This window comes from Panicum virgatum, chromosome 4N (genome assembly GCF_016808335.1).
Source record: "Panicum virgatum strain AP13 chromosome 4N, P.virgatum_v5, whole genome shotgun sequence".
Classification (NCBI taxonomy): domain Eukaryota; kingdom Viridiplantae; phylum Streptophyta; class Magnoliopsida; order Poales; family Poaceae; genus Panicum; species Panicum virgatum.
The window spans coordinates 36,958,727-36,984,141 of record NC_053148.1 but is presented as its reverse complement, the minus strand read 5'-3'; the positions used below and the strand labels follow the sequence as shown (position 1 = coordinate 36,984,141).

General features: G+C 43.1%; 3 protein-coding genes across 10 annotated transcripts; 2 read left to right on the top strand and 1 right to left on the bottom strand.

The window, feature by feature from the left end:
* The first annotated feature begins 1,543 nt into the window (after positions 1-1,543).
* LOC120670877 lies at positions 1,544-8,096 on the top strand. 6 transcript variants are annotated; one of them, XR_005673416.1, is made up of 4 exons: positions 1,855-2,390; positions 3,089-4,817; positions 5,269-5,350; positions 7,470-8,096. XR_005673416.1 is itself a non-coding variant. In XM_039951056.1 (3 exons), exons 1-3 carry the CDS (start codon positions 2,197-2,199, stop codon positions 7,569-7,571), a joined length of 378 nt encoding a protein of 125 aa, XP_039806990.1. In that variant the 5' UTR covers positions 1,940-2,196; the 3' UTR covers positions 7,572-8,096. The 6 variants fall into 6 exon arrangements, 2 of the variants coding, with proteins under 2 accessions (XP_039806990.1, XP_039806991.1); XR_005673415.1 differs by lacking the exon at positions 5,269-5,350 and having other exon boundaries at positions 1,859-2,390; XM_039951056.1 differs by lacking the exon at positions 3,089-4,817 and having other exon boundaries at positions 1,940-2,390.
* Positions 8,097-8,773: 677 nt separating this feature from the next.
* LOC120670876 (serine/threonine-protein phosphatase PP2A-1 catalytic subunit) lies at positions 8,774-14,309 on the bottom strand. Of its 2 annotated transcripts, none has more exons than XM_039951054.1 (6): positions 13,726-14,309; positions 12,703-12,817; positions 11,109-11,217; positions 10,941-11,018; positions 10,060-10,251; positions 8,774-9,265 (listed from the first exon to the last, which is right to left on the bottom strand). In XM_039951054.1, exons 1-6 carry the CDS (start codon positions 13,976-13,978, stop codon positions 9,092-9,094), a joined length of 921 nt encoding a protein of 306 aa, XP_039806988.1. In that variant the 5' UTR covers positions 13,979-14,309; the 3' UTR covers positions 8,774-9,091. The 2 variants fall into 2 exon arrangements, with proteins under 2 accessions (XP_039806988.1, XP_039806989.1); XM_039951055.1 differs by lacking the exon at positions 8,774-9,265 and adding an exon at positions 10,753-10,858 and having other exon boundaries at positions 10,115-10,251; positions 13,726-14,301.
* Positions 14,310-15,550: 1,241 nt separating this feature from the next.
* On the top strand, positions 15,551-24,879 carry LOC120670874 (transcriptional elongation regulator MINIYO-like). Of its 2 annotated transcripts, XM_039951053.1 has the most exons (11): positions 15,551-15,887; positions 16,001-16,844; positions 16,921-17,033; positions 17,698-17,885; positions 19,134-19,239; positions 19,328-19,588; positions 20,313-20,501; positions 21,087-23,387; positions 23,673-23,879; positions 23,987-24,147; positions 24,547-24,879. In XM_039951053.1, exons 1-10 carry the CDS (start codon positions 15,648-15,650, stop codon positions 24,143-24,145), a joined length of 4,608 nt encoding a protein of 1,535 aa, XP_039806987.1. In that variant the 5' UTR covers positions 15,551-15,647; the 3' UTR covers positions 24,146-24,147; positions 24,547-24,879. The 2 variants fall into 2 exon arrangements, with proteins under 2 accessions (XP_039806987.1, XP_039806986.1); XM_039951052.1 differs by having other exon boundaries at positions 15,552-15,887; positions 23,987-24,872.
* Positions 24,880-25,415: the final 536 nt, after the last annotated feature.

The following is a 25,415-nucleotide window of genomic DNA, read 5'->3' as shown; positions in this document are numbered from 1 at the left end:
CGCTCCAAGGTGCCGGCGCACCAAGCTCTTGTTTTGGTTCACTAATGAACCACAGCACAAAGGCTCTAAGCCTTGCAAACTCACTCACTAAGAGCTAATCCTTTACACAACACTCTCAAAGTGTGCTAAGGGCTAAGGATATGATCTTGATGCTTTTGTATGGCTTGGAGATGTTCTTGGGTGTGTGTGGGATGTCCAGCAACTCCAGCAAACTTCAAATGGCCGGGGTGAGGCGTATATATAGGCCACCAAGTCTTGTAGCCGTTGCTCCAACGGTTAGCTGAAAATCTGCGTACCACCGGAAGAACCGATGCCTCTTGGCGGGGTAGCGTCGGTTCATCCGGTCACTCATAACACGAAGTAGCCGTTGGACTCCTGACGGCTGACGCAGAGACCACCGGTTGAACCGATGCTTTGCACCGATGCCTCACCGGTTCAACCGGTGCTGAAGGAATCTTCTCCTGGACGCTGACGTCATTACACCGGTGGTATGCACCGATGCCCCATCGGTTGAACCGGTGCTGAAGACACTTCTTCTGGGCACTGACATCGCCTCTGGTACAAAGGACGGCCAATGCACCGATGCCCCCATTTTGACCCGTCGGTTCAACCGGTGCTTATAGGCTGACTTGGCTTCGACTCCCTTCTGCACCAAAGTATCATGGCGTCGGTTCTTCCGACTACCATCGGATGCTCCGATGCCCATGGCGTCGGTTCTTCCGGTGCTACTGACCGAAGAGCTTTCAGGGCGCTGCCCTGAGACCCGCGAGAGGCGGCTCCCCCTCGACCCCCGTCCGCTAACCGGGTAGCGGAACCCCCGTAGGGGCTGCCCTTCGGGCCTTGCTACGCATATTTTCTCTTTCTCTTTGTCATCACTTGAACCTAAAAGCCTGAGAATGATCATCTTAACAATCATATTAGTCCAAGTGTTGTGTTGTCATTCGATCACCAAAATCACTCGAAATGGCATAAATGGTGCCATGTTCGTTACAAGGGGTTTTCCTCTTAACCTTAGAAAACAACTTTTAGTACAAAGCAACAGTGATGTGCTGGGATTTGTGGTTGAATCGAAATAATGTAGTTTTCAATCGATTACTTCCTAACTCGTATTTGCAGGTAATTTTCAGGGGGGCGTACTAGACCAGTTTCTGGTCGCAGCTGTCTAAAGAGGAAGAGAAAAATTTTCTAAAGAACAAGTGCCGACAGTTAGAAGGTTTGGTGCTGGAGCTGTTCTCCAGAGGAGGATAGAATTTTAGGAACCGTCTGCGTAACGGTGGCTTTAAGCAGAGCTTAGAGTCTTAGCGTTGTTAAGAGTCTACAGAGTTTGTCTTTGATTTTGTTACGTCGGTTGAACTAGCGTTTGCTAAGCAGCCTGTGTGCTGCATCTGTTGTTGGCTGTGGACCATCATTTGTAACTGGTCGAGGCCGGATTTTCCATAATCTAAAAAAAAGTGTTAATTTGTTTCTCAAGTTATCTGGCACGGTTTGACTTGGTGCAGTCTATAACTATAAGACATCCATTGATCTTGACCAGAAAATTGACATTTTAAATGAAGTTAGTTACATATTTTCAAACTAGTTTTCATGGTGAATTGGATAATGTGCACCTTACATTCTGTCAACCTTTGTGACTTTTAAAATATAAAAACTGAAAGTTAAAGAAGTTTATAATATATAACATTATAACCACCCAAAATTCTTATAATCACAATATCTTCCTCCACCAGCTATTTATAATCTACAATCCAGATTTTTCATAATATATAACAACTATCCAGATCTTTTATAATCTGTATCTCATCCAAACATGACCCAAACATCTGAACACGAGCGTTAGTAATTGATCTGTTATGATCACGACATGATGACTGGCCATCCTTTTCCAAATGCATCGACCTATGCATCCGAGGTCCAATCGAGGCTAGCAAGTTGCATGCATTATTGCACGTCACACGATAATCTGCGCACAAGTTGCATTAACAGTGAGACAGGTTCTTTGGCTTCCTTTCCCCTTCGCTACAGTTCATAGCGGCGGCGACAGGCGACTTCTCGGCCCCGGCGTGATTCCGCTGCTTCCCCCTCCCCTCTAGTGGCCTCGTCGTCGCCGGAGGGGGAGGGGAAGCCGGATCTACCGGGTGATGTACATGTACATATTTAGCTCTAGATCTCTAGTTTATGTGCTAAATAATCCCTCCCATGGATTTGGTTTGCCATGGGCGGGCCGGGTTCTTCCCTGTCGGTGGTGACGACGACGGCGTGAAGCTTTTGTTCCTTCTTCTCCTCTCCGTTGGCGTCGGCTCCGGCGAGGATCGAAGATGGATGGATCTCCTCCAGGCGGGTGTCGGCAGTGGCGTCTTCGGTGGCGCGGGCTCCGGTGCTCCTTCTGTGAGGTTAGGGTTCCTCTTTACCTTGTGCGTAAGGTGGGGAGGTTTGTGCACCCCGTGTGCCTTGTCTGGGCTGGCGGCGGTGGTGCTTTGTTTGCCCTTGGGGGCTTTTCTTCCTCACCGGGATTCGTTTCGCCGGCGGCGGATTCCCCTGTCCTATCGGGTTGCTTGGGTCTCTCCTTGGCGGGCCGATGCGGACTTGCTGCTGGGCTGTTGCTGCTCGTCGGTGGTGGCTTCGGCTGCTGTTCGCCGGGGTGGTGCCCGCTTCTGGTTGCTGCGCTGGTGATGGCGGTGGCTTCTTGGTTGGCGGTGGTCAGATCCGGCAACGGCGAGGGTGGCATCGTCGGCTCCGGCGACGATCTCGTGAGGTCTGCACACCCCCACCACCGTAGGGGATGGGGTGGATTGGATGCATGGAAAGCGGAAGACAGGTGGGCGGGAGTTGTTTGGCCGGCACCGGCGCCGGAGAAGCGCGGGGTTTGTCCCTGACTGCGAGCTACAACGACTATCAGATATCGATTCCATTTGAAGCATTGGTGCGAGGGAAGCTTCTTCGGTTTGGGTTGTGTGCTTGCACCTTCGTGGGTAGATGGAGTGCGGCTTATGTATCCTCTACGGAAGTGTCTGCATTCGTATATCTTCATGGATGTTTTCCTCACTGTTTAATACAGACATCTTTGCTCAAAAAAAAATTGCATTAACAGTGACTCCGATGACCGGGCGCACACAAAGCCGGAGACTTGGGACAGGTTTGTTTGTTCCACTCGTCGAGTAGCATGAGCGCGTCCCCCTGCGAAGCCTTCTGCAGAACAGGCAACATGCTTGTAATGACCCGCCAACTACCTCGAGGCTACAGGCGCCATTGTTTTCGTGACCTAATCATGTTGAACTATGAGATAAAAATCTTTTTGCTTTTTGTTCAAATTTTGGAGGAAAATGATGAGAGTATCAAGACTCTCACTGATTTTTTTTAGGAAAAAGTTCTTTTTACCTATTTAGACTATAGGTTGAGTTCGCGTTCCATCCTTAGACCACAAAACCATTCGTTTGGACTCCTCCAACTCGCAATACTGGACATATTACCTCCTTGACTGGTTTCTCTAAGTGGTTTTTCTCCTTTTCTTTTATATTTATTTTGGTTGAATTTTTAAAAATCATAGTAAATCACATAAAAATTATAAAATAGAAAATTTAATTTTGTTGGACTCCACATGACTAGACCTAAGCACTGAACATATTGTATGATATACTTTAGTATAAAATTTTTTCTATAGCTTTATATATATATTTATCTGTAATTAATCCATAGCTAAATTTTGTGTGGTCCAATTATAGTGAAAATTTTATGGTGATCTAACTAATACATTCTTAAGTTGTAGTAAAAATTTCATACTCATTGGATGATGCATGCTTGAGTTATAGATTTGTCTAGGTAAATATTTGAAAAATTGTAGTAAATAACAAACAAATCATAAAATGAAAAATATAGTTTTTTGGATTCCACATGAGTAGATCTATGTAGTAAATATATTATATGGTATAATTCAGTATAAAGTTCTTGATGTAGATTTAGATATATATTTTTTGTAATTAATTCATAGCCATAATTTTTATCATAGAATTATGATGAAATATTTATGGTGAGTTAATTATTACATGATTGATCTATAAGAAAAATTTTATTCTCATTGGCAGATGCATACCTGAGTTATAGATTTATCTAGATTTATCAATATATTTAGCTAAGTTTACCTATATAAATCTATAACTCAAGTGTGCATGATACAATAAGCATGAAATTTTTTTTACATGCCTATAATTTAATGGTTAGTTCACCATAATTTGACTACACAAACAGTAGCTATGAATTCATTATAGAAAAGTATATATCTAAATATATAAAATAAATGTATTAAAGTATATTATATAATATATTCACTGCATAGGTCTCGTCATGTGGAGTCCAAAAAAATTAAATTTTCTATTTTACGATTTTTATATGATTTAATATAATTTTTCAAATATTCAGCTAAAATAAATATAAAAGAAAATGAGGAAAACCACTTAGGGAGGTGCTATGTCTGGTATTGCGAGTTTGAGGAGTTCAAATAGACAGTTTTGTGGTCTACGAAGGAAACGCAGATTCGACCCATACTCTTCGCTCTGGCGGTGCGGCCCATGACTGCAGCCCATCGTCGTTGCTAGAGAGAAAGCCCAGATTATTGAGCCCAAAGGCCCCGTCTGCACCCCTTTCGTGGCGCACTCCACGCCGGCAGAACCAGCGCCACCGCTCCAGCCACTCGTGCTTACGTCGTCGAGCAGCCCGCCGCCGGGTCGCGCACCGGCCGGCGGTGCCAATCGAGGGCGGGGCGGACGGAGAACCGCTGGCCACGGCCGCGGCTCAGTGCCCGTTTCGAGCACACAGCCACACAGGTATGGTTATCAGCGGTTGATCAATAGCTGACCTTTGCCCTTTGCAGTTGCCGAGGCGCGCTGTTCATCTGTGATACTCCGTATGCCTGAAACTTCCACTCTATCCCAGATGCGATCTATCGATTATTTGATTGGCCACCCCAACTTGAATAGGACAAAGAGGCTTTGTTCTTGGTTTGGGAATGTTAGATGCAATTCTGTACTCGGATTGAACAAATCTTCATAAGATTTTTTTTAAAACCATGACATAAGATTTTATTTTGATAACAATGGCTTTTTCTCCTGATTAAGAGTGCAAACTACAACTGAACATAGCATGGATATTGAACAAATGTTACAGTTTACAGTTACTATTTTTTTCCCCATCTCGCTCTGCCACAAAGGGAGGAACTGAAGGAAATTCTATATGTTATTTGTATGACCCTTAGTACAAATAACCATTTGGATGCAGGCTTCAAGTGGCTCCTGACATATTTACATTGGCACTACTGACATCAGCTACTAAAACAAGCATCTGGGCCACATTTTCCATGGTTGGTCTTCTGTCCGTCTTCCTCCATGCATGAAACGGCCAGCCTCATCATTGTCCTTGCTTGCAAATTGTCGAATTGACCATTCAGTCTAGCGTCAATGAACTCGGCGGGCCAAGATTGCTCACTGCCATTGCCATCCAACTTCAACTTTTCTTTGACCATCCTTGAGATCCTTCCAAGGACCATCTCCACTTCCTCGTCCTCATTATTTTCCATGTCTGAGGCACGGGCTCCCTTTAGTAGCTCCAGCAGCACCACTCCGAAGCTGTAGACATCAACCTTTGCTGTAATCGGGAGACTAGAAACCCATTCAGGCGCTAAATAACCTCTAGTTCCTCGTATCTTTGAAACATTTATGTTGGATCCGCCTCTGCTCAGGAGCTTTGCAAGGCCAAAATCGGCAATCTTTGGCACCAAGTTCTCATCCAGCAGTATATTTTCAGGCTTCAAGTCACAGTGGATGACCCACTCTGAACATTCGTGGTGAAGATATGCTAATCCTCTAGCCACCCCTAGGGCAACACTGAATCTTTGCTTCCATCCAAGTAAGATTTCTGAACCCTCAGTACCAAATAAGACTTCATCCAATGAGCCATTCTCAAAATATTCGGTAACTAATATCCTGTGTGGACCATCAGAACAGAATCCCCACACTCTCACAAGATTCATATGGTAAATCCTGCTGATCACACTCAATTCATGCTGGAATTCCTCTTCACCTTGGTTTATTTCTACCAACTTTTTCACAGCTACTGCCCTGTTGTCTTTCAAGACTCCTTTGTATACAATGCCTGATGCTCCCCTTCCAACTTCATCCTTGAACTTTCTAGTCGCTGACACCAACTCTCTGTAGGTGTACCTGCGAAAATGATTAGTTATCATTTCATATCCAGCCTCAGCTGGCCATACTCCTCTCAGTTCCCTGCGTTCCCTCCTGAAGATAAACCATCCTAATACAACAAACATTAGTTCTGCCATAAATATTGCTGATAAAAATCCGTACAAGTACAAATACTTCGATCCACTCTGATCTCTCTGAAGCATATCCAGAAAATCTGCTATGAAGTATTTGTTTGCTGTACTACAGTCAGGACCATACTTAGGACCAAAAGGTTGTGACTGCGGAATTGAGGCCTCCAACACTTCTACTCCCTTAGGAATCTTGATGTACATGGTACCAGTACTACCAAGGTTATGCAGAGTTACACCGCCAAGAAGAACAGACTTCGGGTAGCAATCTCCAGTTCCTTCCCAGTATGCAAAACCCTTACAATTGCAGTCATGCAAGCATTTGTTCGTGCAAAAGTCAAGAGAAACAAAACGATGGACAGTCATATCATACCCAAAGAAATCAGTGTGGGGTAGCTTAGCAAATTTCACCTTCTGTGCGTCACAACTGATGTTGGTCTTAGGTCTGCATCCTTTGCTCCGGTCACTTGGGTCGATGACTACAAAACCAGGGGCACAAGCACAAGCAGGCACAGGCGTATACACGCATATTCCATTTTCGCCGCACAAACCACGTACTTTGCAGAGCTGAGGAAATGCCATCCATGTGACCGACCATGTTCCTTCTGCCTTATTCAGACTGTATAATCTGAGGTTGCCGTCATAATCCAGTGTCAGCCGCCTCTTGATCCCTGGACCCCAATCAGCAGCTGTGAAGGTTGCATTATCACTTCCAAGGAAATGTCCCCAGGTATCTAGAGCCCCAGATGTGGTGCTATTGAACGGCACTCTAAGTTTTTCCCAGATAGTCCTACTTGGATTTGGCCAATAGATAAAAGAGATATCCTTCTCATCATCAAACAGAGAAAGAAGGTATTGATCATCGAAATGGAAGCTGTAGTGGCCAGGAACAAGTAACCTGTTAGTAGATACCAGCTTTTTAGGAGCAGTAATGCTCTGAGTAGGTAGCATGGTATCAGTAGGAGAATCAAAGCTTTGCCACAGGACGGCACCACCTTTGCCCTTCACAATGAGGTTCCCATTGCCCAAGAGCTGAGCTTGAACATGTCCAGCGTCCGAAGCTCTCACATTGTTGCTCCACACAATCTGGCCATTGTAATCTTTCAGAACCATGCTCCCATCGACATCTAACTCGACTTTGGATCCCCAGGTGTACACAGGGTGGAGAGGATTTGCGCTCCAGACAATTGTCCTTTCAGATGACCTGGAGAACCAGATGGCGAAGGTGGAGGCATTGGGGGAGATGCTGTAGAAGCCGCAGGCGAAAGTGCCGTCTGCTGAGTGGAGCACGTTGGAGCTGTGCTCAACGGAGAGGGAGGAGCCCGCCAAGAGGAAATCACGGGCTGAGACGCTAGAAAGCAGGTGAATCAAACTGAGGAGAATACAAGCTGAGCATGCATCCATGGTATATGCTGCAGCCACGATCAATTGTGCGGAAGCCAATGGATGGACGCGAGGAGAAGCAGATGCAGCACTGGGTTGGTCTTTGGAACGGTGGAAAACGCACACCATCCAAATTGCAATGCATTATTAGCCATGGGCTCCTAGGAAGGAAGGTCATTTTGTTCTTTAAAGAAGACTGACTTATGGGAAGGTCAGGTTTGAACATAGTGGTATGTGCGGCCAGTAGGCAAGTGCTCTCACATGGGTGCTTTGGAAAAGAAAACATTTAAAATTCATGGTGGTATGATATCTTATGGTTAGCACATCTAATCATGCAAACTTTTGTGCAAGTGTTCAATGGAGTATATGATTTCAACCTCTTGTGCTTCATAAAGCAGATGAGTTGGGTGGAAAAGGAAGCTAGTCAGTTCAGTTGTCAGTTGTGCTGTGAGCTTGTGAGTACAAAATTTACTCGCATCAACATCCTTAACTTGGAACCATTCGATTCTTCGACATGATGTTAGCAGGCCAACACGCCAGGCCTCCTAGAAAAGGTTTGGTGTGCCTATATTGTCAATGTCCGCCTAATCCCTGCCTGGTGCCCAGCACGACACGAGAACAGCACGTGACGGAAAAGAGCTCCGTTCAGTGTCTCTGAACTTTCCAAGCGGCTTCATCCCAAACCAGCGGCTATGCTCAAGAAAACATCGTGCACAACATATTTGGCGATAATTTCCGAAGTGCAGGCTGATCCATCTACCATGGCATTGGCACGGCGCAAATCAAGCTCAAACAAATTTTGTGCAGCTATGCGAATGGCGAGTGGCGGCCAAGGTGACTTGATATGACAGGGTTCTTCCAGGAACTAGAGAATTGCAAGTGCACAAACATGTGTCCTTATCAAACATCCACAGATAAAACCACCTTATCAACCTGTGCGCACCTCCCAACGTTGACATGGTATTTCAACTTGAAAACATACCTGCTAGACCTGTCTGAGCTTCAGATCTGAGGTAGATGATCACACCCAAGGGAACCACCGCAAATAACACCAGAAGAGACAACGGAATATCATGCCCATCACCTCTTGCATCTTATATTCTTCTGGAGATGGAACGAAATATATTACGCTGTATTCTATTGCAGCTTCTCTTCTCTTGTGTCTCAGAATAATACAAAATGGAGGTACAGCCAAATAAAAAAAAAGAAAGAAAATCCCAATGTCACGTACTTTTAACATGCTCTATGAAGTTCTGAGAAGCGGCAACAAAATCTCCACACCAAAGAATGAGGAGGGGTACAAGGTGGCTGAGGAAACAGATATTCTAACGGCAGATCTACAGACCCAGGCCTGCGGCAGAGAGAAGTTAAAAAGAGCCAACATGACGATTACAAAAAGTAGTCCGGGGTCTTGCGTGTCATGTCTGGCTCGATTTGCCGTGGAGCTGGGTCGAATTGGAGGAAGTTCTGATCCATGTTCTCTCCGATTTCGAGGATCGCAGCCATGTTACCGCATCGGTAGCAGTAATTTGGTGCGCTGAACACCGTCACAACATTCTTATCCTGCATCACACAATCAAGGCAAGGCAATGTAAATCATTCAAGATTCTGCAGGGCAATGTTCCAGTTCGGTGCTTCCATGCCGGTGATGGAAGGATAAATCGCATGGTCTTTACTTCTAAAAAAAGCACAGTTGGTGGACTGGTGGTAGCGGGTGATGGTGGTTGGTTCTACAAAATGCAATGGCCTGTGCATACTTATGTGTGTCAGATAAATAGATAATACATAGATGGCTTTCTAAGTCATATCATTGTGATTTCTATGCCGCTTAATTCTATATGAAATTCAATTATTACAGCCCAGATCTTTGAATACTTTTATTGGAAATCCATTGCAATGCACAGGCAACCGGCAAATTCACAAAGAACAATGCCCTTCACTTGTGAGTATAAGATGCTTAAAAACCATGCTATAAAGCCGCTCCCTATTAACTTAGACCGCTAATTCAAACTGAACTATTGGCGTATTGTCACGTAGAAATTGTACAGTTGGATTTATGGTGAAAAATACTTCTAAAGTTTTTTCAATATAGTTTTGATTTTAAAAAATAACGGTCAGAGTTGCAGTATGGGAACCATGTCGATATCCAACATGTCATGTGTTAATAAATAGAGTATTAAAATCAGTATTTTTTATGTATGGCAACAAAGATTCTTATCAATAATTAGGAGACCCAGAAACTTCAGCAGAATTGGGTTTTCCCTACTTCAATTTAAAAAAACCAAAATAGTTTGGTGAACAGAACTTTCAACGGAAAAAAAAATGATGGCTAGAATCAAACACACTGAATTACTAACCTGACACCAATTGAACCCTTCCATTACAAGTTGATGGGCCCTTGAAATAAGTGTTAGTCCATTTGTATGGTTGAATTGCTGCGCGATATCTTGCCCAAATGTGTATCCAGCACCCCTTGGTGAAATTCCCCATCCACATCGATCATCCGGGTCAGACCACAACAGATCACACATAGGCCCTTCATGTGGGACCTGCAGTCATTTTAGGAAACAGAGGAAAGTATTAATCAAGGTAACCAAAGCAAACTCATTATATACAGGTGTTAAAGATGTTTACAGTCTTTACACCATAATAAAGCCCAATTGAGGTGTCAATTGTAGATCATTTAAGAATGATCCATGTCAAGAAATTGGATAGCTAAAATATCATAGGCTTCTATATTAAAATCACTTTCTCACTGCAACTGAACTAGGAAGTAAAAGATCAAGTAAAGCCGGAAAATGGAGTCAAGTGGATTTTGTTTTGCCTTAAAGAATTTCACTGGGCCATAGAATAGAAAACCACACAACTGCAACAAGGTTGACAAATAATTCTGAAATCTGGAGTTGCTTAGTTTCTACAGTTCTTTAAACAGGAAAGCATTCCCTGTCCCATGCAGAATTGCATGGTGCAAATAAATGGCTCAAAATCATCCTTACTAACCTACCTTACAGATATAATAAATAAGACTATCTATTTCTTGAGAGCCAGACCTTTCGTGTCTATGCAGACTTCAGCGCCTTGTTCTATTATCAAGATATGTCAAAAAGAAATAGGATCCACAATCCCATTCAACAAGAAAGACGTGCACAAAATGGTCTACAATTCAAAATATGCAAGGTGTATAGTTATCCACAATTAACAACTAGATCATATAAATCATGCAAATTTTGTTGCCAACCTCTTGCATGCGATCGAGAGCACGGATATTATCCAATGTATCCAGCGATGGAGAGAGACCACCATGTAGGCAGAAGACCTACAGAATCATATTTTCCACTTTCATCAGGAACACACAGAAACAGAATTGTAGGTTCACACCAATGTACAACATAAACATAGAACAAACCTGATTTTCTATAAGAGCTGTGAGAGGTAAATAGTCAAACAAGTCTGTGAAGTACTTCCACACGTTTGCATTTCCATATTTCCGTAAGCATTCATCATAGAAGCCATACCTGTAGCCAAACACTTCATGTAAAGAGCACCCTACCACTTTAGGTGTGTTTGCATAGTTATATTTCACAATGCAGACCAATGCAACAAAAACAGCTGAAACAATGTACGATTCATCGCAAAACCGTGTTGTTATTGGAAGTAAATTTCAGAATTCTATCAGCATTATAAATTGTAGCAATTGTGGTTTCAGTAGTAAGTGCGATGCCGTGACCAAGAAACATCCTTTCCACGCAAATAACTGACTAATTCATTACACATCCCGCAGAGAAGCTAAGTTGTGAATATAAGATGTGTTGAGATAATCGCATGCAATAGAAAGAATGCAAGTAATTGATCTACAAAAAAACAGTCAATTGTTAAATTAACCAACTGGAATATTGTGTAGTTAATTTAGTTGTTGAACTCTAAACACAAATCTATAGTTGAAGTCACAACTTTTTCAATCTAACTAAGCCAGCAGAACAATTCACCTTGCAACCTTTTTATTTTCTTCAATCTAACTAAGCCAGCAGAACAATTCACCTTGCGACCTTTTATTTATTTTCTTCAATCTAGATAATAGTAGGAAGATGAAGGTTTGACAAGCATGGAAATAGAAAGTGCTGGTTGGAAGGTTAGATAAAAATGTGTACAAGAGAGGCCCCTCACTTTCTTTGTTGAATGTTGTTAAGGGTTTAGAGGCCTAGGTCCCCAGTAAGTATAAACTACAATATCCAAAAATTACAAAACCAGTGAATCTACATCCGCAGGTTCAGCATTCCATATCCATGTCACACCTCCACATTCACATCTAAATGTTTCTACCTCAAACCAACATTTGCTCAGATTTAGAATGTGGATAGAGACAGAGTTCAAGTTGGAGCTTGCTTAGCCCTAACTTCAGCATCAGCTTGTGACTTTCTGGAGCTGAAGCTAGGTCAAATATTTGGAGCTCATTGGGCCCCCTCCTGTAAACCTAAGCTCCTTTCTACTATCACAAAACCCAAGAGAAAATTAAGACATGGAGTTCAAGAGAACAATGAAAGAATGAAAACATAAATTTTGTGCCATAAAATGATTTAGTTTCACAGAAATTATGTGATCACATATGTAGTCCAAATATTATGCTAAGTCAAAATTACAAGCACCCGATGCCCTTGACTATAGGATAGAAGTAAAGTAATGCAGTTTATCTTAGACAAGAATTGTAACGAAAATGAAGAAAAGAAGGCCCAAATGCTCAGTGATCGGAGTATTCAAGAAAGTAATTGATACGGCCAAGTAATTGCCTTAATTCTCTTGACAGTCAAACCTTTAAGTGCATTTTGTACCAGTCATCAGCATGGACTCAGTGTCCAGGAAATAGCCCATTTCAAACTCAATCATTTCAGGAAAAATTACTTAATGATGTCCTCATTTTTTTCAGTGATTGCAATAAGAAAAATCCTTTTCTGAAATTAGCAACTCTACTGCTGTAGAGTTCAACTAGAGGAATAGGAACTCACACTTGAGTTATTTGTCTGCTCTCATGATTTCCTCTCAATATTGTGATTCTGTCTCTATAACGTACTTTTAGAGCCACTAACAATGTCACAGTCTCCACTGAGTAGTAGCCACGGTCTGCAGAAAATACCCATAGTCAATTCAACTATGGTATGGAAACAAATAGAACTATCAAAAAGCAATAGAAAATACAGATAGAAAGAAAAGCAGCTTCATTAGTCCCTTAACAACTTAACTAAAAAAATTGCATTTCATGGGAAGTGTCTATATAATACAACACACAACTAGGAAGCAATGCATCCAAGTTTCCAACAAAGTTTAATTGTCATGTTTGTATCAAATCCATGGCCGTATCCGAAGTGCATGCAAATTTCAGAAGTAAGAAGCATATGTTGAAGATAGTGTAGCCATATACGGTAAGTCAGTAAACCAATAGTGTAGCCGGACAAAGCAGACAAAAATAAAGGCCACATACTTATTTGTTAATCTAGCAGTAGAGAACAAGCCATGCATGCAATAAAATTTAAAAGGTTCACACACTTTCAGTTTCCCGAGAAACCTTCGAACTTCATATAGACAGTACCTAGAAATATTTTCTACGCACTTGCTATAGGTGAGAAGGCACGAAACTGCTTTTAAGGAAATATATTATTCATTTCCGTTAAAAAAATAAATATGCTGAACATTAACTTCTCATCCGCAAAAAAATGAGTTTGAAGTCAGTCAACAGATACCCAAATCGACTAATCCAAAGTATAATAACAACATGAAACAGTTATTGATCTATGAAGCAACAGTAACAAAGAAATAATCAGCTTCAACAATCCATTTAGCATCAGTAAGCCCATCGCAGGTGCTCCAGCCCCCAAGCCCGAGGACCTGAGCACCTCAGTTCCCCAGCAGGATCTATTGAAATCAAGAAGTAACAGTGACCAGAGAACCAGATCGAACCACCTGGCAAATCAACAGATCGACGGGAACCCAGCACAAGTCGGAGGAGGCTAGAAGAGGCAGGGGGGACTGACCGACGTAGTCGCCCATGAAGAGGTAGTTGGTGTCGGGCGCGTCGCCGCCGATGCGGAAGAGCTCGATGAGGTCGTAGAACTGGCCGTGGATGTCGCCGCAGACGGTGACGGGGCAGCGCACGGGCTGCACGTTCCACTCCTCCATGAGGATCGCCTTGGCCTGCTCGCAGAGCGCCTTGACCTCCGCCTCCGCCAGGAACTTGCACTCCCGCAGCTGCGAGATCTGGCGGTCCAGATCCGCGTGCGACGGCATCGTCGCTGCCGCTCCGCTCTACCTCAACCTTCCCCTCCGCCTCCCCTTACCTAGTTCCCTCCGCCGCCGCCGGCGCAGCCGAGGAGGAGAAGGGGGAGCGCGGCACCCGGCGAGCCCGCCGACGACGAGGGCCGCGGGGGCGAGGGGGTTTCGAGGGGATCGACGAGGACGGAGGAGGAGGACGCGGAGGCGCTAGTGCTCATGCCTCCATTTTCTTCTCACGCTTCGCGGTGTTTGTTCGTGGATGGGGGGGAGTTTCTCTAATTTTTCCTTTTCCTCCTCGCTGTCTTGGTATTTGTTTTGGATTTGGCTTTCGGCTTTTGGGTTCGGTTTGGCGATTTGGTCCTCGGTCAGAATAGTTTTATGGGTTCTTTATGGGAGAAAAGACGAGGGCGGCGTACTTTCCAGGTGGAGGGATGTCAGGATGTTTCGTGGGGGGATGTCTGTGGGTTCTTTTCCTTCCGTGATTGTTTGATTTTTGGATGAATTAGTCTCATTTTAACCTACCTCAGATTCAAATTTCTTGAAACTGAGCCGGAAAACTTGACCTGAATTATTTTTAGAGCGATTGTTGGAGTTGTGTTCATTTAGACCACTTTATACATCTCTGAATTCCAAAGGACACCCTAGACTACACCAAAATTACACAATGATATTAAAAGCTCAACTTTTTTTTCACTTTTAGCTTGAATTTTGGGGATTTGCCATACATAATCATGGAAGTATGTACTCAATGATATTTTTCAAATCAGCTAATTAATTACAATAACATAATACTATAGTTCATTTCTTCTCCCAAGTTATTTATGCAGAAAGCTATTCTAATTTATTTAATTAATTTGTTAGATCGATCCGAATTATCTAACTTGCATCCCTAGCCATATAACATACCCAACTACAAAAGCCATCAACTGACGGCTTTTCTAGCATTTTGTGACATTTGTTATTTTGGTTCCTACTTTGATAAGTTCCTTTCTCTTCGTACATCTTTGGTCCTTAGAAACCAAAAATCACAATCTAGAGCATTTTTATTTAGAACATTTTTTTTAACCCTTGGAGCAAGAAAAATGAAGGACTAGAGCGGCTGCATGCAAACAGAAGATGTTTGAGTGGAGCTAAACAAGGAAGTGAACAAGATGGACATTCTACAAATTATAAGAGAGCTTAAAGCAATAATTGCCACCTAATAAAGGGTGGCGGCAAGGTGCAGGTAGCATGGAGGAAGGAGAAATGCCACATGGTTGATGATTTGGAGCGGGAGGAGATGCATGATGCAGTAGTAATCAATATCCAATAATTTCATAGTTTTATATATTGATTGATGACACGATGCATAAAAGAAAATCAAATATGGGCAATGCAATCACGTTCAGATTTTATCTAGTCTCCCTTGTTCATTTGAAATTTTTTCTAACACTGTTTTTCAAAGTTTCATGACTTGCACCAAAAATGTTTGGAATAAAAAAAATTCAAAATTTATCACACACCGCTACCGGTACACATCGAATTTGACCTCAGCTTTGCTTCGCAGTTCGCCACTTTGACGGGCGACCGAAGTCGCGACTCCCCAACACACCACCGAAGCAAACTGCAAACAAATCAATCCCCCCCTTAAACCCTCCTCGCTGATCACCGCACCACGCAGCGCTCCGCTCCCGTCCCCTCCACGATGGACGCGCCGGCGAAGCGGCGGCACCAGTCTGGCGGCGCCCACCCGACGCGCCGCAAGGTCGTGGAGGAGCCCTTCCACCCCGCGGCGCCAACCCCCGCCGCCGCCGCCGCGGCGGCGCCCCCCTCCCGCCTCGTCGGCGCCATCGTCGAGAAGGGCTTCACCGCCGCCGCGCCTTCCTCCGCCCCGCGCCCCTCCGTCCTCCCCTTCCCCGTCGCCCGCCACCGCTCCCACGGCCCCGTAAGCCGCCGCCCCTCCCAAACCCTAGGCCCCAAACCCCCTTTTCGATTTGCCCCGTTGCCTTTTTGCTTGCGTACTCCACAACTGACCAACTGCCGTTTCCGGTTCCGCAGCACTGGGGTCCCGTGGCGAAGGGCGCTGGTAAGGATGGGGATGAGGAGGAGGACGCCGAGATGGACACGGACGAGACGGATTACCAGCAGGTGGCGTCCGCCGCAGCTGGCCCGGTGAGGAGAAAGGAAAAGAAAGGGATGGATTTCAGCCGCTGGCGGGAGTTTGTTGGCGACGCTCCCCCCAAGCAGCGTCAGGGGAAGCCAGCGCAGGCCAAAAAACAGAGCGAGCTGAAAATTGATGCTGGGGCTGTGACTTTGAATGTGGGTGCTGCGTCAGCTGGGGTTAGAGAATTGAAGGGAGGCGCAATGCAGATTGACAGTGGAAATGCCAGGGAAGGACCAGGTGCCGCAATTTCGGTTTCTGACGTGGTGTCCAAGAAGCCTATGAATGAGGCTGAATCGAGAGTTGAATTGGTGAAGCCAGGTGAGGTTAGGAATTTGGCATCGCATGGAGAGAGAATGCAACTGGACGGCGGGGAGTCATCGATGGAAGCGGAGATTAATGCAGAGAACATGGCTAGGTTGGCTGGGATGTCTGCAGGGGAGATTGCGGAGGCACAGGCGGATATCATAAATAAGATGAACTCTGCATTGGTGGAGATGCTGAGGCGGCGGGGGAGGGAGAAATCTGGAGGCACAAAGGGTGCGGGTAAGGACAAGGGTACGGAAAACCCAGGGCCACAGAAGGCCAAAGGGGCTACACCAGGGGATTGGTTGATGGCTGGTGAACACAGTGGGCGCTCTTGGAAAGCGTGGAGTGGGAGGGTGGAGCGGATCAGGTCATGTAGGTTCACATTGGATGGAGATGTGTTGGGGTTCCAATCTTCTCAAGGGCAGCAAGATGGTACATTCTCTTCAGTTACATTAGCTTCTGCCGTGGTGCTATTCTTTAGATGATAGCCTATCTTTCCCATTTTCAGGCAATAAGACACATGCAGAAAACGTAGCTGAGCGTGATTTCCTTAGAACAGAAGGAGACCCCGCAGCTGTTGGGTACACAATCAATGAGGCAGTGGCACTTACCAGGAGCATGGTTTGTTTTATAGAACCACTGCTTTTCTACGATTCTACTATTTGTCTGTGTAACTGGAAGGTTCATTTCAAAATGCCTGTCGACTGAGAAAATTAAAAGTGTGATTGTTGCGATACTTCCACTCGCTATCCTATTTTAATGATGTCAAATTGGTTCACTCGTTGTAGCACAGTGTGTAATATTCATTGCCTTTTGGGTTCATCGATTGTTCATTGTTGCTTGTGCATTGCATATTGTACTTGTTTTTTTTCAAATGTTGGTAGTTAGTTTGTTATTTGTCAATTTGCAAATTTCAAGTATATGATGTCCAGGAAAAAAAAGGTCTTTAGTACTTATAAATTGTACTATGTATTACATGATTTTGTTACATCATAACATGCTAAATGTGCTAGGTGAGGCAGTTAAGTTCTTCAAAAATTTGGTTTATATAGAATAATAACTAATTATCTTGTATGTGACTGGGTTCAAGTTCAATGTGCTAATCTGTACTTCTATATTAATGTTTGGTGGGTTAGGAATGATGTGACAAGGGTAGCAGCAATTGTCACTACCTCAGGTTGCAAAGAATAGTTTGATATGTTACATGATCTGTTGATGTCTGATTAAAAAAAAATTACTTGCAGTATCTCCACATGTGATGTAATTGAGATTCCTCAACTTATAGGTTCCTGGCCAGCGTGTGCTTGCACTGCAGCTTCTTGCTTCTATTTTGAATAGGGCATTGCAGAGCCTGCATAAAATGGATCTACTTGATAATGTTAAAGAAATGGACTTTAATGACAAATTTCATGACTGGCAAGCAGTTTGGGCATATGCCCTTGGGCCTGAACCGGAGTTGGTACTCTCTCTAAGGTAAAATATCCTTTCTTAACTACTCTCTTTGTTAGCAATGTGAGCCCATTTTCGTGGGAGTTATCGCTTGACAATTTAATTGCATTGAGGAAGTATAGTGTGGAATTATTGCATTGTTTTGACTCTCCCCCGATCTATTACAGACATGCTGTAGAAATGATTTGACTTTTTTTTTGGGCAATAGAAATGATTTGACTTTTGAGTGTTTGTACGATACCATTTTCATGAATATATGCTATTTCTTGAAATCACTGCTTCCTTGTTATATGCACCTGTTGGGCTTGAACTTATACTATCAGATAGAGGGAATAGTATTATGGATTCAGATTTGCATCTGCATATGATACAGAGACTTTTAGGTTAACTATGAAGACAATTATATCTGGAATATACTCCCTCCGTCCCAAATTACTAGTTGTTTTGACTTTTCTAGATACATTGATTTTACTATGCACTTCGATATGATATATATCTAGATGCATAGCAAAAATTATGCATCTAGAAAAGCCAAAACGACTAATAATTTGGGATGGAGGGAGTATTAAATAGTTTGATCAGTTGTAAAATATTGTAATTAACCTCTCAGATTTGCATAGTCCTTTAGCTTGGTATTTCAAATGTGGCAAATGGCATCAAAGTTTGAAAAAGTACCATTCAGCAATTGGGCTTCATCTTATAGTCATGGTAGAGGATGAGAAATAAGAATTTCTAGCTTAAAGCTATCTCATATATTAGCTACCAGTCATCACTACATGTATATGTGAAGTATTCCTTATAATACTAATGCTTCATTACAGTACCCTTTCTCCTTAAGAATTGCTTTATTGGTCAAACTATATTCTAGGGAGGTACGACCTATCTTTTGTTTCATATTAGTTACCACAGGTGCATTCACGTAGCACGCAAATGCACTTTAGAGAACAGAGGGGGTGATGAAGACTTGCGGTGGACCTCACTTACAATGGGTTCCTTTTGTGTCCAGTTTAATGCGCACAGGTGTTGTGCATATGAGAATCTGTGTGGCTGTGCTTCATGAGGCTGCAGATTTATCCACCGCCTACATAATTAGGTGTTTGGGGGTGCATTTGCAATTGTGCTTATGCATCTACCTTTTATTCTAATGGCATATTTTCATTGGATTGGTTTGAGCCAAAAGCAGCTATTGAGGAATGAGGATCTTGTGATGCGCATTGTTTTTATTTCCTATTTTCCTTTGTACTTATCAGCTACTAACTGAAGCAACTACAGGATGGCGTTGGATGATAACCATGATTCTGTAGTTTTGAGTTGTGCTAAAGTAATTAATGCAATGCTGAGCTTTGAGTTTAACGAATCATATTTTGAATCATTAGAGGTAACTTTACTTCCTTTTGTTTTGTTTGAGTCTATTTCTGTTACTGGTTCGAGTCACATACTCTCATTTGGTCAATCTTCTGCTGCAGAGAGTAGTAGATCACGGGAAAGATATCTGCACAGCTCCTGTGTTTCGTAGCAAGCCTGATCTAGATGGAGGCTTTCTTGAAGGAGGCTTTTGGAAATATAACACTAAACCATCGAATATACTCCCACAATATGGTCATAATGATGAGGACGAAGGTGATGAGAAGCATACCATTCAGGATGATGTTGTTGTGTCTGGACAAGATGTTGCTGCAGGTTTTATTAGGATGGGAATACTTCCACGAATATGTTTTCTTTTGGAGGTCAGCTTTTGTTTTTTTATACTTGATGTTGCTTCTTTATAATACTAATACTACAAGCACTGGCAAGCTTCTTTGAGCTTTGCGCTTTCTTGTGCGATATATGCTCTGTTAAAATAGCAGCGGAATACCTTCTTATTGCTTGAATTGTAGCATGGTTCACACCAATTTCCAGCAGATTGGTGTCCAGTAGCATTATTTGCCCTGGTCACACTATGGCAATTTTTCGTTTCTAAGTTCTAACAGATGTATAATAAGACTAGTTATGTTCAAGTTTTGGATTTTTTTTTGCACTATTCTTTGGATTCTTTGGAGCATATTCTGGTGCTAGGTGTCAATTACTCATTTCATTATCATTATTCCCTTGAGTAAAGGTTTGATGCTGTTGTTTGCCTCGTTTTGAGGGATGGTCTTGTGCACTTCTGTTCCTCTTAATTGATGGGCTGGCTTCTGCCATGTCCTCAAAAAAAGCCATTATTTATTATGCGCTTTTATCCAACATCTGAATATAAAATGTGTTTCCTGGCTTCTGTTCTATCCCTTGGTATTTGGTTGAATTGAGCTGTTTGGTTTGTAGTGATGACGTTGCATGTCACATATATATCATTTGTATAGCAATCATTGTATCAGCTAATGTCAAATTGATTCATTTAGTACCTCCCATTCTTTGAAAAATGGATGTCATCATTAAGGACCTTAAATTTAACCTTTTTTCTTTTTCATTCAGATGGATCCACCTCCTGTTTTGGAAGATTATCTTGTTTCCATTCTTGTGGCACTAGCTAGGCACTCCCCACAGTCTGCTGATGCAATCTTGAATTGTCCAAGGCTTATCCAAAGTGTTACTAAGCTGTTGTCAAAGCAAGGATCAATGGAAATTCGCTCCTCACAGATCAAAGGGGTTACTCTCTTGAAGGTAAGTTCTTTTGACAATCCTGAGTTACAGAGTTAACATGATAGACAGCCGTCATCTTCGATTGACATATTTCACACTTATGTTGATGGTTGATGCTTAATAGCTCCTGTAGGTGCAGATTATTTTTAGTGCTTACTTTATTGTTCTCTTGATCTGGCTATCATTGTCCCAGTAACGTATGACATTCTTCTGAAGTTTTAGTCAAGCTCAAACAATTCTTTTTGTATTGCATGATAGCTGATAGCTCCATATCAATTGCCACGTGGTGTGGTTGGTTCTCAAATGGATTCATTTTTAGGCATGCATATTACTTGCTCCTTGTCCAATGACACCTCCTTTGAAAATCTATGATTCATGTATACTAATTGGTGTGTTTTCATATTTTATGGTGTATATTCTCTTCAATTATTTCAGTATTATATTATATGATGAAAAATATAAGCATCTTAAAAGTTACTGCAACTCTACAAGTTGAATCATATACTCCAAAAGATGTGCTGTACTCTCTGTTTTCTGTTGTTGCTTTTATTTCTGTCGAACAGAAATCTTTTGTATCATCTGAAGTCATTTGTTTCTTTTTCTTAGGTTCTGTCCAAATACAACAGGCAAACATGCTTGAATTTTGTGAACCATGGAGTTTTTCAGCAGGCAATGTGGCACTGGTACAGAAAAGCCGGTACTCTTGAGGATTGGGTAAGGTCTGGAAAGGAACAGTGCAAACTTAGTTCAGCAATGATGGTTGAGCAGTTGCGGTTTTGGAGAACCTGTATCTCTTATGGGTTTTGCGTTACACACTTTGCAGATTTGTTTCCTGTTCTATGCCTGTGGCTCAGTCCTCCGAATAAGAAACTAAGTGAACACAATGTTCTCGTTGAGTTTAGTTCTGTTGCTAGAGAGTCATATCTTGTCTTAGGGGCTCTGGCGCAAAGGTTACCACTTCTTCATTCAGTGGAGCAGCTTGCCAAGCAAGATGTGGGAATTTCTGCTTCCAGTTACATGGAGATATGGTCTTGGAGCCATGTAGTCCCGATGGTAGACCTAGCGCTATCTTGGTTACGTCTGAATGATATTCCTTATGTATGTTCACTTATTAGCAGTCAGAATAGGAATACAAAGCACATGCTAGAGGCAAGCTACTTGATTTTGTTGATTGCTTCTGTGCTAGGCATGCTTAATTCAATACTTGAAAGAATATCACCGGATGCCACTTATGATGGTAAAAGTTATAGCTTGCCTTGGATACCTGATTTTGTCCCTAAAATTGGCCTGGGCATAATTGGTAATGGATTTTTCAGCATCTCTGGCACTGTTGCTTTTGGAAATCTGGATCATCAGTCTTTCTGCAGTACATCATTGGTGCAGGGACTTTGTTATATGCGATGCCATGGTAAAGTTGATGTGTCATTGTCTTCCATAAGTTGCCTTCAAAGATTAATGCAGCTATCCTGGTCTGTTGACAGAGTGATTCAGGGAGCCACAAAAGGTTTTTCAGAGCATCTCAATGAATCTAAAACTGGGGCAGTTGGCAAGCTACTAGGAGAAGGCATCTCCAGTTTATGGCATGATGACTTATCACACTTGCTAACTTCACTTTTGCCAATGATTTCCTCGCAGTGGTCCATATTACAGAACATAGAGGTGTTTGGTAGAGGAGGACCAGCTCCTGGTGTTGGGTTTGGCTGGGGAGCTCGTGGTGGAGGGTTTTGGTCTCTTAAATGTTTGCTTGCACAACTGGATTCACAGTTGGTCTTACAATTGTTCAAAAATTTCTCTTCAGCACCAGGAGGTCCTGTCACTCTCAATAATGGAGTAAACTCAGATAATGTGACCAACACAGCTGTCACGGTTTCAGATAGAATCAGTTCTTCACTTGGGGTGTCTTTGATTGCAGGACCGGGACAGATCTCTATGATGGAGAAAGCCTTTGACATCCTCCTTGAACCATCAATTCTGAAGTATCTCAAATCATCTATACATAAATTTGTCTCTCACATGGCATTACCAAAACCTTTTGAGTGGGACATAACTGAAGATGAATATCTGCTTTTCAGCAGTGTGCTGAATTCACATTTTAGATCTAGATGGTTGTCCATCAAGAAGAAGCATTCAGATAAGTATGCAGGAAATAACAATAGCACCAATGTACCAAAAATACCAGAGACATTGGAGACAATTCAAGAAGAAACAGAGTTAACAGAAGCTGTGAATGAACCTCGCAGCACATTAGTGGTAGAGTGGGCGCATCAGAGACTGCCTCTTCCTGTACATTGGATTCTAAGTGCAATCTGCTGCATTGATGATCCAAAAGGCATCCTTTCGACATCAGCCAACTATATTCTTGATGTCTCAAGGGCTGGTCTTATATTTCTATTTGGTTTGGAAGCCATTTCAGCTGCCCAGTGCCTTCATGCTCCGGTGATCTGGAAAATGCATGCACTTTCTGTCTCTATCCGCTCTAGCATGGATTTGCTACAAGAAGACAGAAGCAGGGATATTTTCCATGCTTTACAGGAATTGTATGGCCAACATCTTGACATGGTATGCCAGAAGTACTATGGATCTCACTCTGTCAAGGAAGATGATAGTGTTGGAATGGCTAATTTAGAGGAAGGAAAAGAGATCAGTAGGCTTGAAATCCTAAGATTCCAGGAGAAAATTCATGGAAGCTATACTACTTTTGTCGAGAGCCTTATTGAGCAATTTGCAGCTGTCTCATATGGAGATGTTATTTTTGGTCGGCAAGTGGCCATTTATCTGCATAGAATGGTTGAACCGGCAGTACGTCTTGCAGCATGGAATGCATTGTCTAATGCATATGTGCTCGAATTGTTACCACCACTGGATAAATGCATTGGAAACATGGAAGGTTACTTGGAGCCTCTTGAGGTATGATTTCCTTTCTGGATGACCTTTCAATACTGTAAACTTGAGAATTATGAATCTATTATGAATTCATTTTGAGTCATTACCTTGTAATATATTTCTCTGTGCTGCACAGTCTAGAATATGCAATGTATCCTATTTTGCAGACGATTTATTTGCTTCCTATACATATGAATTGCATGCCTTCATTTTGTTTGATTATTCTTATTTTCTTGCTGTTGGCTGCTACCCTAAAGAAAAAAAAAATGGTCGTCTCATTGCTCCATATGTTTTACATTACTCTTACAGGCTGATGAAAAAATTTTGGAATCTTATGCCAAATCATGGACATCTGGTGTCCTTGATAAAGCTGCACAGCGTGATTCCATGGCCTACACATTAGTGAAGCACCAACTCTCTGGCTTTGTCTTCCAGTGCAGTGCTTCTGGCAAAACGCTGCGATACAAGGTGGTCAAATCGCTTCTCCGGTGCTACGCACAGAAGCGGCATCATGAGGTAGTGTCCACTCAGGTTTCTTTCGAGCACTCGGCACGTGGCAATTCCTTCCATGTTTGCTTAACCATGCCCCCAATTCTCATTGTTTGGAGTTGCCTGTTCAACAGGCTATGCTGAAGAGCTTCGTTCTGCAAGGCATCGCACTGGATCCCGAGTGCAGTAGTAATGAGCTTGACCGGCGATTTGAAATCTTGAAGGATGCTTGTGAGATGAACTCTTCCCTCTTAGCTGAAGTCCAGAGACTGAAGGCATCTCTCGGCCAATGAAGGCCAGTAACTGAGAATATGTCACGAACTTGACAGGTATTAGTTGTAGAAAAGTGCTGTTCATTCAGTTATTCATAGGATGTCAAAAGCACGGCGCAGGAAAACCAGGCATGAAGCCATGAACTGATCAGTAAAGCATTAAGCTTGGGCTAAACATCCAAACCACAGGGAACTCACACCACTCGCAGAGCCATCTGACACTCGCAAAGCCGCAACCCGACTTTGCCAGAAGAGCAGCACAGCTACAATCATCCACTACCACTAAACGGATGCTTGAACCTGAACCCAAAGGGCAGCATCTGAAACTGCGCTGGTCAGCGAACGTGTTCGCCGCGGCAAAAGGCAGCACATGTCGGCAGTAGCACGAACTAAGTATTCAGATAAGTAAGTCTTCTCCAAAGGTTAGAGATTGATACTAGCTCATACATCTAAGAGATAATATAAGATATGCCCTCCAACAGTTTGTCACGCACGACGCGCTTTTGTGTAATATGCTATGGTCTCAATGCCCTTACGAGGTAGTGATGAGTTTCACGCTCACCAAAGCTCGGTCCAGAGTCAAACACTAGTTCATACATCTAGATAGACTCACATGTCAACTCATCACTAATTTAGGGATGTGTCCATGAGATTCTCTCGAACAATCTCTCTTCTTCATCTCTCTCTTTCACATGGATAAAAAATCGATGTGGCATAGTTATGAACAAGAGATCACCTCTTTCTTTCATGTAAAATGGACTCTGGGTGCCGTACTGCAGTCTGCTGATGACCATTCGTCCAAACGGACATCACTCATGGTGATCATGTCGTGCGAGGGACCAATTGAACTACTTGTTGTGTCACGGTTGGTCCTCTCCGGAGTCTCGTACATTCCATTCTGCGGTCGCCAAAGTTTGGTGTGTTGGTCTGTCAGGTTCAGCCGGCCGATGCAATTAATGATTCTCTTGTCCCCGGAGCATGCTCCGGGTAACCGTGTGGGCCCTCTGCCGCTCGTGTCCTGAAACCGGTTGACGAGGCGTTGACCTGAGCTAGCTCAGAGCGACCTTCTAGTAGCCAGGGCTGCCAGCACAGTGCCGGGTGCATGCCGGGCCTCTGGATTTCAAGCGTTCAACACTTGTTCTTTGACTGAAATTGCGTAGGGTCACTGCCGGCGCTTGATCGTCCATGTGCGAATCGTACGATTCTCTTCTTTGATAGATTGCCATCGTTCTCTATTGTCTCCCTCGCTAGCGCGCCGTCGCCGTCTAGTCATGCGCTGTAGCAGTGGAAG